The sequence below is a fragment of the Hypomesus transpacificus genome, chromosome 21 (genome assembly GCF_021917145.1).
Source record: "Hypomesus transpacificus isolate Combined female chromosome 21, fHypTra1, whole genome shotgun sequence".
Classification (NCBI taxonomy): Eukaryota; Metazoa; Chordata; class Actinopteri; order Osmeriformes; family Osmeridae; genus Hypomesus; species Hypomesus transpacificus.
In genome coordinates this window covers 6,359,299-6,374,035 of record NC_061080.1, presented here as the reverse complement: position 1 = coordinate 6,374,035, position 14,737 = coordinate 6,359,299, and the positions used below count along the sequence as shown (strand labels likewise).

The 14,737-nt window shown below is 42.0% G+C and overlaps 1 protein-coding gene across 1 annotated transcript in view; it reads right to left on the bottom strand.

Annotated features, from left to right (window-relative positions):
- The window catches only part of gpr179 (G protein-coupled receptor 179), a 66,407-nt gene that overhangs the window by 26,366 nt on the left and 25,304 nt on the right, over positions 1-14,737 (bottom strand). Inside the window, exon 8 of the mRNA XM_047043894.1 lies at positions 1,415-1,553. Coding sequence (XP_046899850.1) covers positions 1,415-1,553 — 139 coding nt within the window. The remainder of the gene's footprint in view (positions 1-1,414; positions 1,554-14,737) is intronic.

Below are 14,737 nucleotides of genomic sequence, written 5' to 3'. Positions count from 1 at the left end.
CTGCATGTCTTTCACTGCACAATCAGTGGAAGGGGGGGTTGCAATATGCAACTTTTTAGCAATTGCATGTTCCCGTGCCCTAAGAACCCCAAAATAGACTGGTGGTGATCTGTTTTGAGTGTATGGTGATAAATAAAGTGTTTTGTCCGTCAGTTCAGTTGAGTTCTGGATTTTATCAAGTATTATCAATCTGCAGATTGGGAGAAAAAAACAGTCTTCTGACCATAAATGACAACACAACACCAAGCTTTGGTCTCAACCATGTCTCTCACCGCTCTTAAGGCCGGAGGACCATCTTTTATAGGGCACAAGAATGTAAACATAGATAGTGACAGTCAGGCAGTAATGACGTTACAACAGTCTCAGACTAGAGTTCATAGTCGGAGCTCTCCTTGTAATCGTGACGCGTGACGTTTAGCCAGTACTTTCTCCTGACCCCCAAACATCTATTAACCCTGACACATAGACACCATCTACCTATTAAGAGCAAGCTTACATGAGAACATACTAACTAGTATCCAATGACTAGTTCTATTGATTAGTGAATACTGTGAGCAACAGGAAATCCCAATTTCTTCCACAATGGCAGGATCCACTTTGTGTCTGCATGTCCCTAACCTAGAGAACAGTCGTCCATTTTAGCGCTGCGCATGTGCGCATGTCGGAGAAATTAAGAATATGATGTTTTATACTGAATAATACAGATGCTTAGCATTCTTTGTCAGCAGATAACAGAGCCCCCCCCCCCCCCAAACTACACTCTAGGCTTTCTTATCACCCTGGGAAGGGTGAGCATTTGTTAAGACTAGAAGATTTTGGGGGTTTATTTTAAGGAGATGCTCTGTGACAGGGACTTAGATGGGGTGCGAGGCCTGTTGACCATTTGCTGGACCCTCATGTGAAGGAGTTTACGACCCCAGGACCGGAGATCCTGTTGTTGTGTTTCAATCAGGGTGGATGTCGTAATCACACACACGCGTAAACCCGCACGCACACACGCGCACTAGGTCTATGCAAGGGAGCCAATGAAGATTAGCCATGGAACATTTGCATGCCTTTGTCTTAGCCAATGACAGTAAAGAGCGGGGCTGCTTAAATAGCTAGCATAACATGCTTGCAGACAAACTTTGTAGCACAATGGCGTGTGATTTTTTTGTCTCCTTGTGGGCCGGCCGCAAGCAATAAAGCTTTCTTAAACTTGTTCACTGACTGTGCAATGCTTGATAGATTAATATTTCTGACAGCGCACGATTTAAAAAAAGATCTGAGACTAGCTGAAAACACAGTGGGTCAACCTGACCCACTTTGACCCGGTCTTGACCAACCCATTTCAACACTAGGACTTGGTCAGGTTTAAACTTTCCATCCCCCCCCCCCCCCCCCCCCCCCCCACACACACACACACAATAGTTACCGGAGCAGGTGGAACATGGATGAAAGCAGCAACTCATTATGAACGGCTATGCCCATGTAGCGAGGCTCGTGGAAGGCGGAGGGAACTGGCTTCACCGCGCTGCACAAGAAACTGCCCCAGCACAGAAAAAGCAGTTCAGCTGAAAACAGAAAGAGAAATAGTCAAAAGTTAAGTCCCAGTCATGTAAAGGTCATGTGGACAATGGCACTAATGTTTTCAGTTGTAATTCACTTGGATCTCCATAAAATAAGTGCACTTAAAATGTGCTTCAAATGTGCTGGTGTGTCTGGGTCACGGTGTTATGCCGAATTCACACTCCCTGTCAAAATGAAACCCCCCTGCTCGTGAACGCACACATGTTGCTTCTGCATTGCTGCGACTCTTATTTGTAGACTTTGCTATTCACTTCGTAATTAATTTAGCCTCCGTTTCGCTGTTCTTACTGGATGAATAGTTTTTTATTGGATGTACAGTGTGCATTTTTTTTGAGTGTAGGCTATTCGTCCATACATTAGTTTACACAAAGTATACGCCCTTATCGCCCCACGTCTTATATTTGAAAGTGCGTTAAGTTTATCATCTAGGCAATATTCATATTAATAGATAGCTGCATATCGATAGTGTTTGGTGCCTGCTGACGATTACCCCCTCCCTCCCTATTTTGAGACTCTGAATCATTCTGGTAGCTCATGTTGACGACTGTGCCACAAAAAGTATTTATTTCCAGTGAAAAAGGATACAAGTTGTAGGGGATAGGGGGGTCACATTTCGGCAAGCTCATATTTTTCCTGCCGAAAATCACCCCTCCCTCTTTATCTTGACACCTAATATTCTGGAACACCTGAGAATCATTTTGGGAGCTCATGTTGACCAGGAACTGTGAAGTTACTAACAAATGTAATCAGTAATTGATTTGTACTCAGTTGTACCCTAAATGCAATCTGTCTGTTACTGTAAATTCATGATAAAAACAAATGTTTGTGTAACTGTTTCTCTAGCGGTGACTTGGTTAACTAGACATTTTATACTCCTGACATAACACACATATGACAGGGTTGATTCTCATAAAAATAATATTTACAATGTTTGTTAATCCTGAAATGACACTTGATTATGAAGACATTTGTCTTCATAATCATGAGATATGGTATTGTACATTGAGCATATTTTTTTTAAATTATGAGTAAACATTCTATAATGCACTTTTTCTTGCATTTTACGTCTCACAACTGCACATTGGGGGAGGTACAATACTGAGAAATAACTCTGTCACAGTGTATAGCTAACTTTATGCACAATTCTCCACAAGCAATATGAGCTAAATATTCAATGCTCAGATGACCTTAGAGCTAACATGGAAAGGGAGTGAGACACAGTAAAAGGGAGAGAAAGATTCCCGGTTTCAGAATATGAGGATAAAATAGAAATTAATTCTGTGTATGAAAGTGAATTGAAGATCATGCACCAGATGGAGCCCCACAGCCATCAATAGGAGTAGCCCCACAGCCATCAGTAGAAGTAGCCCCACAGCCAAACATTATAACTTTACCATAAAAAACGAATTACACGTTCACTGTTAAATGTGATTCTATCAGATATTAATGTAGTGATTGTATGTGTGTGTATGTCTCTCTCTCTGTGTGAGTGTATGTGCTCTGTTTGTGTGTGTGTGGGCATGTATATTTCTGCGTGTGTGTCTGTGTGTGCAGCTCAATTTGACATTGTGTGATGGACATAAATGGGGGCATTATAGAATGTTTACTCATGAAAAAATATGCTCAATGTACAATGACATATCTCATGATTATGAAGACAAATGAAAACTCTCAAGTGTCGTTTCAGGATAAAGAAACATTTTAAATATAATTTATATGAGAATCAACCCTGTCATATGTGTGTTATGTGAGGAGTATAAAATGTCGAGCTAACCTAGTCACTGTTAGAGAAACAGTGGCACAAACATTTATTTTTATCATGAACTTACAGTAACAGACAGATTGCATTCAGGGTACAACTGAGTACAATTCAATCCTTATTAATGAAATTCATTCCTGATTAAGTTTGTTAGTAACTTTACAGTTCCTGGTCAACATGAGCTCCCCAAATTATTGTCAGGTGTGTCAGAACATTAGGTGTCAACATAGGGATGGGGGTTGATTTTCGGCAGGCAAAATATGAGCTTGCCGAAATGTGACCCCCCCTACAACTTGCTTCCCTTGTCACTGGAAAAAAATCATTTTTGTGGCACAGTCGTCAACATGAGCTCCCAGAATGATTCAGTCTCAAAATAGGGTGGGAGGGGAGGGGGATAATCTTCGGCAGGCACCAAACACTATTGATATGCAGTTATCTATTAATATGAATATTGGCTACACGATAAACTTGATGCACTTTCAAATATAAGACGTGGGGCGATAAGGGCGTATACTTTGTATAAACGAATGTATAGACGAATAGCCTACTCAAGAAAACTGCACATTGTATGTGTCGCCCAGGGGCGTCGTTGGACCCTTTTTACTGGGGCACGTGCCCCAGTAAAATCTAAAGTTTGAGTTTCTAACAATTTACTTGATAACACCCCTGGTGTCGCCCACGCGAACAAACCACAATTCTTTCCTATAACAAAACAACAACTAAATGTTGTCTTAAAGGACTCCAATAAAAAAAAATCATTCAGTAAGAACAACAAAACGGAGGCTAAATGGAGAAAGAAAGTAATAGAAAGTTTACAAGTAAGAGTCGCAGCAATACAGAAGCAACATTGCCCCAACAAACTCTAAAGGTCAAAACATTGTACTAAGCTACGAGTAAACGTATTAAGTACAGTGGTATGTTCCTGTCGATAATTTTCTTAAAGAGCAACCAGTGATTAACACGATCAAATGCTTTGGAGGCGTCAAGGAAGGCTACAAATAAAGGGGAGCCCCGTTTCTGGTAGTAACGTCTACCCAGACGCTCCCATGTTACCCCGCTCCTCATCTCTCTACTGGCTACCCATCAACGCCGTATCAGATTCAAGACCCTGGTACTGACCTTCCGAGCAGTGAACGGGACTGCACCCGACTACATCAAGTCTTTCCTGCAACCTAACACCCCCACCCGTCACCTACGGTCTTCCTCAGACGACCGCCTGGTGGTCCCACCGCTCAAGACCGCCCAGTCCCAACACAAGCTCTTCTCCTGCCTGGCCCCCCAATGGTGGAACCAGCTCCCCACCTCCATAAGGGACACTGACTGTCTCCCCACCTTCAAGAAAAGGCTCAAGACGCACTTGTTCCGGGAGTACAACAGCACTTAGGAATGCTTGGCTGGACCTGATGTTAGTTTCCTCCAGGATCACAATGACTCTTATTGAGGGACTTGTTGCTCTTGTAGGTTAGTTATAACAAAGTTAAGTCTTGTACTCGCTGTGAAATATTTTACTGTTGATTGTTCTTCTACAGGTACAGTCCTGCACTTTTTGTGGTTCATGTTGTTTAAATTTGTAACTTGTATAACCGCATGCTCTTATAGGTCTTCCCTTTTGGCACTTGTTTAGTTTTTTCACAATGTATGCTTCATGTTTTGGCTGCTTGCAATGTTTGGGACTACCTCGTTGTTATGATCAGTGACCTATGCTCTTTTGTAAAGCTCTGTCTTGGAAGTCGCTTTGGATAAAAGTGTCTGCTAAATGCTTAAATGTAAATGTAATGTAATGTAAATGTAAACAAATTACCTCCTTCAGCGCAAATACACACAAGTCAGTGTCATGCTGTTTCTTAAAACCAAACTGGTTATCCGGTGATAAACACTTTACAAATCGGACTGGAGACCGCTATCGGGCGATAGCTGTCTCTGTCAGTCACGTTGCCATTTTTCTTCTTAATGATTGGAATGAGAACAATGTTAAGTAGCCTAGGTGGAACATAACCATGTCGGAGCACAGCAGAAAACAACAGTGACAACAACCCAGGCAGCCGGGGACCTGCATACTTCAGATGCGCCGCTGAAATGCAATCAACATCACATGCTTTCCCATTGGACAGCGCATTAATGGCGTCACATACTTCATCAACAGAAACAAACATTCCTGGGTTGTTAGGGACACCTGACTGAACTGCACTGTTTACGCATGACTTATATACAGTGGAATTGACAGAGTTCAACAATATACCAGAGTGTCCGTCAATTGTACTAGGTAGACTGGATTTGGAGCCATTTTGGGAGCGGAGGGCAGACCAGAAGCCCCTGCTTCCCCCCTTATGTAAGCACTTTGCCAGCGTGTTGGCCCAGTGTTGGACCTCAGTACGGCAGCATTGCCTAAGGGAATATTAAAATTTCACCCTTGAGGTTCGCATGAGCTCCGAGATGGCTCCATGTTTAGGTCGACCATTATCTCGCCACAAAGTGAAAGCAAACCCGAGTACCACTGTGATATTCCTTGACAACTTAATTCCAATTGGGAATCGAGTGGTACACAGTGTGTTTCCTACCAGGAAAATACGTTTTTGACGCTTCCTGTAGTTTTTGGAAGATCTCACATAAAAAACTGTCAAGAGACTCCCTGTGACTTTTGTTCGTTTTTCAACTCAGGTTTTCAATACAGTTTTAATACTGCAACAAAACATCATGAGACGCACGTTCCCAATTGATTCTACTGGCTGAAGATTTCAGGTCGTCAACTGAGTATGTTAACACGGGGACTGAGGACACAAAATCAAGTACACGAATTTCAGAAACTCTGGTGCAATGAATCAGAACAAACACAGTGATCTAACCACGACGTAGATCTATGCGCGTTGCTGTGGTAAGTAAAAGTCCTCAGGGAGCAGCTCTATATCACTAATATGAAGATTGCCATCAAGGCTCTAGTAGAGCGTGGGGTGGTGTCGCGATGCTGTTGCACTTCTGTTTTTAGGACGACAATCTCAGCTTGGAGCTTCGCAATATTGCGTTCCGCGTCCGATATGGACTTGGTAAATTCAGATCTAAGTCTTAACTCATCTTGAGAGGCGTCACGCATAGCTGCCATCTCTTGTCGAACAAGCTTTAGCTCTTGGAGGCACAGGGATGCATCGATGTTGGTGAGGTCGATCGCGGGTAAACGCTACCGAGGCAAATATCAGCACCTGGTCAGGGTCCATGGTATGTAGGACTTTCAGAATGTCTGTCATGTTGGACATACTTTTGCCAGCCCCCTGGCGCTTCCCGCACCTTTCACCGGGGTCACAAACCTCATAGAGGAGCTTTTTACTGTTTTGGATTTCCTCGTCCATATAGGTTTCGCAACATACCTTAGCAAGAAGGTCGTTAACAACGACGTCCATTTTGCTGACAGCATAACACAACAGATCGTCTACAATGACGCCAGAAACCGCACTTTCAACAGTGCCGCGACTCCTTTGATGTTGTGATCCACGGGCTGCAGAACATTCCATACATAACATGACATCTCCCTGGCACAGACGGGCAACACCCGCCATGCAAACCGCGCAGTTCGGCATCCCGATCCGACAAAGCTAAGCTATCTAGTTAGACGATCCAAAGACCGAAGAGTTTTCATCCAGCAGCCGTAAATTGTGATCCAAAGCCGTCTGAATTTGCTCTTGTAGACACGGTATTTCCTTGATTTGATACGCTTTCATTCAAGAAAACAAAGGTGTTGTTGACGCCTTCAGTACTCCACCACTAAAGCCCCTTTCCTCCTACTACTGACATCTATATCAATGCAACAGAGCTTGCAGAAGGCATTATATTGATCTGTGCTGGCCTTAGCGGCAAAGTGGAGCTCTGAACTCCACGTAGGTTTGAAGGAGGTAGTGATGGGAAGTTCAGATCATTTTACTGAATCTCGTTCAGAAAAATTTAATGTAAATCAATTTAATGTAAATCAATGGATAAATGTGTAAATGTAATGTAAATGTAAACCAGCAGATACCATTTTAAAATAAATTCCTGCATTAAAATAATGTATCATGACAGTTTGCATGATTTGAAATGGTCATTTATTATCACACTAGCATTTAATTATCACGGAAAACAATTACGCTGCACTTAACTATAAGTAAAGTACAAAAAAATAACAAAACCTGTATTTATTACTTGTGAACAAATATCATTCATGTCTTACTAAACCTAGTCACGTGAAAGTGAACAAACAAATCCTTTCTGTTTCCTCTTCTGAGCCTATGCAGGTCACGTGACAAATGATCTGTATCCGAAGACCCAGTCAAAATGAACGATACCTTTCTTTTTTTGCTAGCTACCACTACTAAGCCTATGCAGGTCACGTGAAAAACGATCCAAAGATCCATATCCGAAGACCCAGTCAAAATGAACTAATTGTTTCTGTTTTTGCTAGCTACCAGTACTGAGCCTATGCAGGTCACGTGAAAAACGATCCAAAGACTTGTACCCAGCAGATGAACAAATCGTTCACCTCCCAACCGTGTCTTCAGATCAATATTTCGTTCTTCCGACAACCGGGTCTTCGGATCAATGATTCGTTCATCTGCCGGGTATGAGTCTTTGGATAATTTTTTACGTGACCTGCATAGGCTCAGAAGAGGAAACAGAAAGGATTTGTTTACCTCATTTACTTTCGCGTGACTAGGTTTAGTAAGATGTGAATGATATTTGTTTACAAGTGATAATTATAGGTTTAGCTATTTTATTTTATTTTTCTTTCTCGGCCACGAGAAAATGAAAGAATCGCTCTCTGAGACTACTCGTTACTCCCGAGTCATACTAATGATTCGTTCAAAATGAACGAATCGTTCACGAACGACACATCATTAGAAGGAGGTATTTTTTTTGGCACTGAAGCCCACGCGAGTGGTAACAACGATGGGCAGGAAGGATCAAAAAGGAGGACAAAAGGGCGAAAAGGAAGACACGCAACAGCGGTCCGGACAAAGGGCTGGAAAACCGGACTGTCCAGACTAAATCCGTACAACGTTTTTTTTGTTGCTTAAATCGTGGTATATAAACTCAAAATAAAGTACACGTGAAACTGACTGCAGGACGATGATCTTGGTCTCCCACAAACCGTAACGTGATTTTATACTTGAAGAGCCGAGTAGCTCAAGAGTTTGGACATACGTGCTGCGCGTCATCAACAAAACGTACTGTCGTTATGGTAACCACCAAACACAAGTCGGACGCTGATGTTACCGCCATAGACATACCGCTACTGTTAGTGAATAGCCTATGTTAGTTACAGTCACTGGAAGAGGAGCGCAGCAAACTAAATATGTAGGTTAAGAGAAGTTTAAGTGGCAGATGACTGTGAGAAGAAAGATTCATTTTCATGTGGAAATATTTGTATTGCAGCAGCGTACTACTCAGATAAGGAAACATCAAATCAAAGTTTGGTTAACTCCGTCAGTACCGGTTTTCAATCAATTTCCACCGGTTGAATCAACATTCATTTTGCGATTGATATGTCATTGATGTGATTGATTGAAAATGAAATTCTGTGGCAATTGGGAAATATCAAACTGACTCGCTATCGCTCGGTCGATACGTTCCAGCCTCAGTTTGATATTTCCCGGCATGACCGAACGGTCGAGGTTAGTAAGTAGTTTATTATATGGCAATTTTAGATTCTTTTCATTTTGTAAACGAAAATAAATGGTACCTTTAGGCTGATTGTAGCTAGCTCTCAAGTCTTCTCACGGTGTGTTTCATGTGTTGCCAAGCAACTCATTACTTTTGATAGAAAGCGGACAACATGGTTCTGCTAAAATGGCTTTAATTTCATCACAAAATAACGACACAAGTGATTCAAAGAGTCTGGTCTTCATCCTCACTTTCGATGACAAAGCTTTTCAGCATCATCTGGATAGTAAAACTCAGCAGCTGACTCGTCGATATCGCTCATTTTGAAGCTGACGTCAGAGGGCAATACGGATCCGTTTATCCCATTATCCAATCAGAACGCTCGTATCGTCGTTGCCATATAATAATTTAAAAAAAATTGTGGTAACTTGTCCTTACTTCATGAGTCCCATAAAGGTCCTTCAAAAAGCCTCAGAATGCCCCATGTTTACCTCAAAATTTCAAAAGCTCCACACCGCCCCATATTCAAAAGTCATAATGATGATGTTTTTGCTCCTTAAGACTCAATAAGAGAAAATGGCCATATTTAAATAATGTAATTTAAAAAAATTCCGGGGGAGCATGCCCCCGAACCCGCCAAGAAGTTCTGACTCATGATCTCAGTATTTTTTGGGCCCTGCGTACGGCCCTGCACCAGAGCCATAGAAAAATATTTTTATGGGGAAGAGCAGATTAGTACGGAGCCACTGAATGAAGGGACTTAATAAAAATTAAAAGAATTAAAATGTATAAAAAGGACACTCGTCCGGACGAGAAAAGTTTCACGTGCAAACAAGAAAGATTCACAATATATTAAAAAGTTTCACGTTTACTTGCCATTTATATTAATAGGTATGGCTATATTGGAATTAGCCTCTACATAACCCTTTATTAAATATAAGTGTTGTCAACGTTGCACATTGTGATGTGTGTGTATAAATAAAAGAACGCCAGTGTCTTGAATGAAGGTAATGAAGCTATAGGTAATGCTATCCACACACCGTAAACTGCGTCCGAGAAAGTTTCTAGTCGGGAAGAGTCCTTTTTTTCTTCTTTTTCAAAGGTCCCTTCAGGGCTCTGTAGATTAGCCTACTACAGGTCTCAAATGTCACGCATTTGCTGTGAGACTCATGCATTTCAACCATTTCTCACGCGGAGAAGTGCAGATTTTCTGCGGAGTTGATAGTTGTCTCGAGTTATACAGAGTTAAAAACCAGACAAATATGAATGAATTCTTCTTTTTTAGTAAAAAAATAAGAATTGAACTATTTAACTTGACATGAGTGCTGTTCAAACAATTTTATAAAAATTACATTGTGTTCACTAAAGATATTTTAGAGCTGTTATCGCAATACCGTGATACTGTGGTATTTTTTCTCAAGGATATCCTACCATCAAAATCTGATACCGGCCCATGCCTAGTTGGGTGGTTCAATCAGTAATAATTAGGTTTGAACCAATTTCCATGTTCACTTACTGTAGCCTATATTTAAATGATTTGGCTTCAAAGACTGCTTTAGACTGTCTCCCATTTGAGCAGCGCATACAATTTCACAGCAGTTATAAATAGCTTCGCTGATGGAAATTGTACATGGTCTCTGTCCATTGTGTAAAAATGAACTGTCATGAAACACGATTAAAACTTAGTCCGGATTAGGCTCAGCCACTTCCAGTTTATATCTGAATACAGATACTTTTTTGATTAAACAGAAACAGATAATGGCATCACTGCTCACCCCTCCTACATACCATTGAGAATGCTTTTTATGTGTCATGTCCAGTATGTACGCTTGACCGAATCTTCTTTGTTGGTGGCTTTATCACAGACATCCCAACCTGCAAAAACTAATTTCAGAGGGAGGTGGCTTTACTGTCGCCCCCCCCCCCCCACACACACACACACACACAGCTACAAAACATGTATATACAAAGACATTTTTTCTTTTACACACATTACGAAAGAATACAGTGCATTTTGTACTTTTTTATTTGGACACTCTGCCATGGTGCTGCAGACATTAAACTGAATCGAACTTATGGATGAACTGGAGAACCGAGAAAACGAATAGTTAGCACAAAGTGAGACCAATCAGGACGTGTGCTGCTTCAATCTCTCACCAAGTCTGTCTCTGACTCTCTCCATTTCTCTAGAGTTGGTCTACCATCAGAAATGACCATTGAACTCTCTGACACTCGCAAAAAAAGAATATATATATGTATATATATTTTGGGGATATTGTATATAATTTGGGGGCCTATTAAATGCGGAAGACTACAGGAACTTACAGGAGAGTTGGAATGTCTGTTATCACTAGTTTCTGTAGAAAAAGACAACACAACCAATTATTAAGCCTTACTCTGACTAATGATTGGACAGGCTACCTGTCCGTCTACCTACCCACCTGCGCACACTCTGCCCCTGCACTCAATGCGTTACTGTAGTTTTGAGGAACTGGTTTTGAATCTTTGGGGTGGGATATTTTGGTTTGAATTGTGTCAAACAAAAGCTAAAATAGCTAGCTTCGCAAAACTTGCTTACCATACCTTTAAGTGATAGGCTGAACTGTTGCTTACACCTAATGTAATAAAATCTTAATAACATGTTTATCCAAATACATCATTAGAATATGGTGTTTTTATCATCCTACAGCCAAATTCTCAAGCGGCTTGCGGAAGAATTCGACCATCTGTCGAAAGGATCGCGGCACTTCACAGCAATTCGCAGCCTGTGTGGCTGGTCCAATTTGATAACATGGGCGGCAAAAGGAAAAAGGCGCTTCGCAGCTAATCACGGCGCTTCGCAGCTAATCGCGGCGGTTCGCAGGTAATCGCGGCGGTTTGCAGCTAATCGCGGCGGTTCGCAGCTAATTGCGGCGCTTATTATAAAGATGCAAGCTTACCTGACTTGTTCTCTCATAATTTTCAGACAAATTTGCAATCAGCAGAGGAGGCTTTTGGCTACTTTTGGATTTGCCTGCCAATTTTTCTTGCCCCTCCATCTGAGGACATTGAACCTGGTTTTACATTGCTGTGGTGTTCTTGAGACCTCCACTACTAAATCATCACGCGAGGTTCAAGATGTAGCAGTTAGAGATGCACCAAAGTTTCGGCTGGCAGAGTGCTGGCAAATAGGTATGGTAACAAATGTACCATTGCTCTAGAAACTGTAGATGAGCTTGAGAATATTCAGCCAGTCAGAGGAAATCAGCCGAGGAAAGTAGTAGACCTCATTCAGACCATTGGAAAAGCTCTCGCTGACCTCACAGACCTAGGAAGTACCGGCGCCATCAAAATCCCACTGGTGGTGGGCCTTTAGAGAGCAAGCTTCCTGAGGGTTTGAAGAAGGACTGGCTGATGTTCATGGTGGATCCTAGCAATGATGCCACTGAAGATAAGCACTTTTACATGCTGTTAGCTTTTCTGAAGAAGCAAGAGATCTTCGAGAGGCTAGAGCACCTACAAATCACAGACAAGCCAGGGTTCAGACAAAGTAGAAAGGACATTTAACAAGAAATATGCCTCAACTCAAGCCACAAAGAAAGAGGATGCTGAGGAGGGAAGCATTATCTGCGGAGATGAGACATAAGGACAGGATTTTCTTCTGCAAGAAGTTCAGGGGGCTGAAGGTGTCAGACAAGGAAGCTGCTGTGGAAAGGATTGGTGCGTGCAGGGAGTGCTTAGGGTATCATAAGTATGATGACGGCTGCAGAGACACTCACCTGTGCGGGAATGTAGACTGCAAAAAGAGACGCCCCTCAGATCACCACTTTCTTCTTTGTCCAAGAGGGAACAGCAAGAGGCGTGAACTTGAGAAACAACGAGACATAATTGGTTTAACTGAGGAACAGAAAAGATTCTTGGATGAACTTACCCCTGAGTTAGCTGAGAAGTGCAGGAAGGCCTTCACCAATAATTCGTCAAAGGTCAGCTGTCCAGCTAAGAACCAGGTGAGCCTCCTCAAAGAAAGTGGATGGAGAGAACTTGTGGATCTGGCTTCAGACACCAATTATATCACACATAAAGCAGCCAACAGATTGAATCTTAGGTGTGAGAAGATCACACTTGTGCATGGAGTGGGTGGAATGACTACCAAAGTAGCCACAAGAAGATACCTCCTGAGAGTTCGAATCAAAACCTCCAAAGGGACTGAGAGGGCCGATGAACTAATCTGTTATGGGCTGACGGACATCGCCAAAGTTCACCAAGCTGTCAGGCCTGAAGAGCTAAGGAGATTCTTCCCAGAAGTTGAACTTGATGAGCTGAGGAGACCTGAGCAGATTGAGTTGCTCATGAGTCACAGAGAAAGGAGACTTGCCCCTCTTGGAAAGACAGTGGGCGGAGCACACCCTGGGGCCCGTTCGTCGTAAGGGTTGAAGCTAAGTTAATCAATTGTCACTTTAGCTGATCCGCATCCAAATCATGTGGTTAATTTCAATCAGGCTAAACTTATCAGGGAAATTGCACGTGCACGTCCTAATTCAAAAGGCAGTAAAGGTTGATCACCAAAACTGTGATTTTCTAACGGTATTATGGCGGAAATGACCAACGTTAAAGTGAGAGCGGTGACATTCTTGCCATCAGAGCAAACGATAATCACAAGTCTCTACGAAGACTAAAAAGAAATAACAATGGCTAAGTCAAACACCGCCACTGCTGCCAAAGCAAGACAGGCAGCTTGGCAAACAATTGCCAATAAGCTAAATGCGTAAGTTTTGGGAAAATGTGTAGGCTCATCTTAAGTGCCTCATTAACCCAATCAGATCACATTTCTTTAAATGTGATCTTAGGCTTGGAAATTAATCATCGAATTAGATCTTGCTAGCGAATATAATGATCTCAACTCTTACAGAATAAGTAGGCCTAGATAAAACCAAGGCCAAAGAGTATCTTATTGATATGAATTCATAGACACTTATGATGATGTATGTACTGAAAGCGCTTATTTATCATGTACTATATATGTGCATATGCATGCGTAGATGACCATATAGAAGTATGAGTTTGAATATGTGCAAATCTGTGTATGGGCGGATCACAGTATGTATGTAGGCTTCAATGTATTATTCAATCAATTGAAGCAGTGAAAAGAAATTGTGTTAGATTCTCTCCGTATCATGAGTCCACTTTAATCATTTTAAACAATAATGATATGGTATGGTGTACTAAAACACTGTCATATAATTATGAGTGCTTTCAACCCCCATGTAGTTTCAACCCAGCCACTAAAATAACTTGGGAGCAAGTTAAAGTGAAGCACAAGAACATCATTCAGGCTGGTGAGTCAATACAATATGTGCCATGGTAATGTATTGAACCTTGTCAGTGTCATATCCTTCATCTTTTGGCAAACAAGAAAAAGGCGGATATGATGAAGACGGGGGGAGGACCCCGAGGTCCTGAGCTAACCCCTGCTGAGGAGCTGGCCCTGGTCAATAACAGGGGTAGGCCAATCATGCAGGGCATAGCTGGGGGCAGCTCCTCTGGAGAGGTGGTGGCAGGAGAGAATCCATATGTCCAAGGTAGGTGCACTTCATTCTATGAGTTTCCTTCATAATTAGTCATTTGGTTAACCATAGTCACATTTTGCAGTGGCCGGAGGTTCGATCACACTCCTGCAGCCACCTCCCAATGTGTTGGTCAGGGGAGAGGAGCCCACTGATGTAAGTTGATATTGCTGCATCATTGTGTAATGATTCTAAACATACAGTTCCTAATAATTCCTAATTCACTAACAGGCGGTCAGTT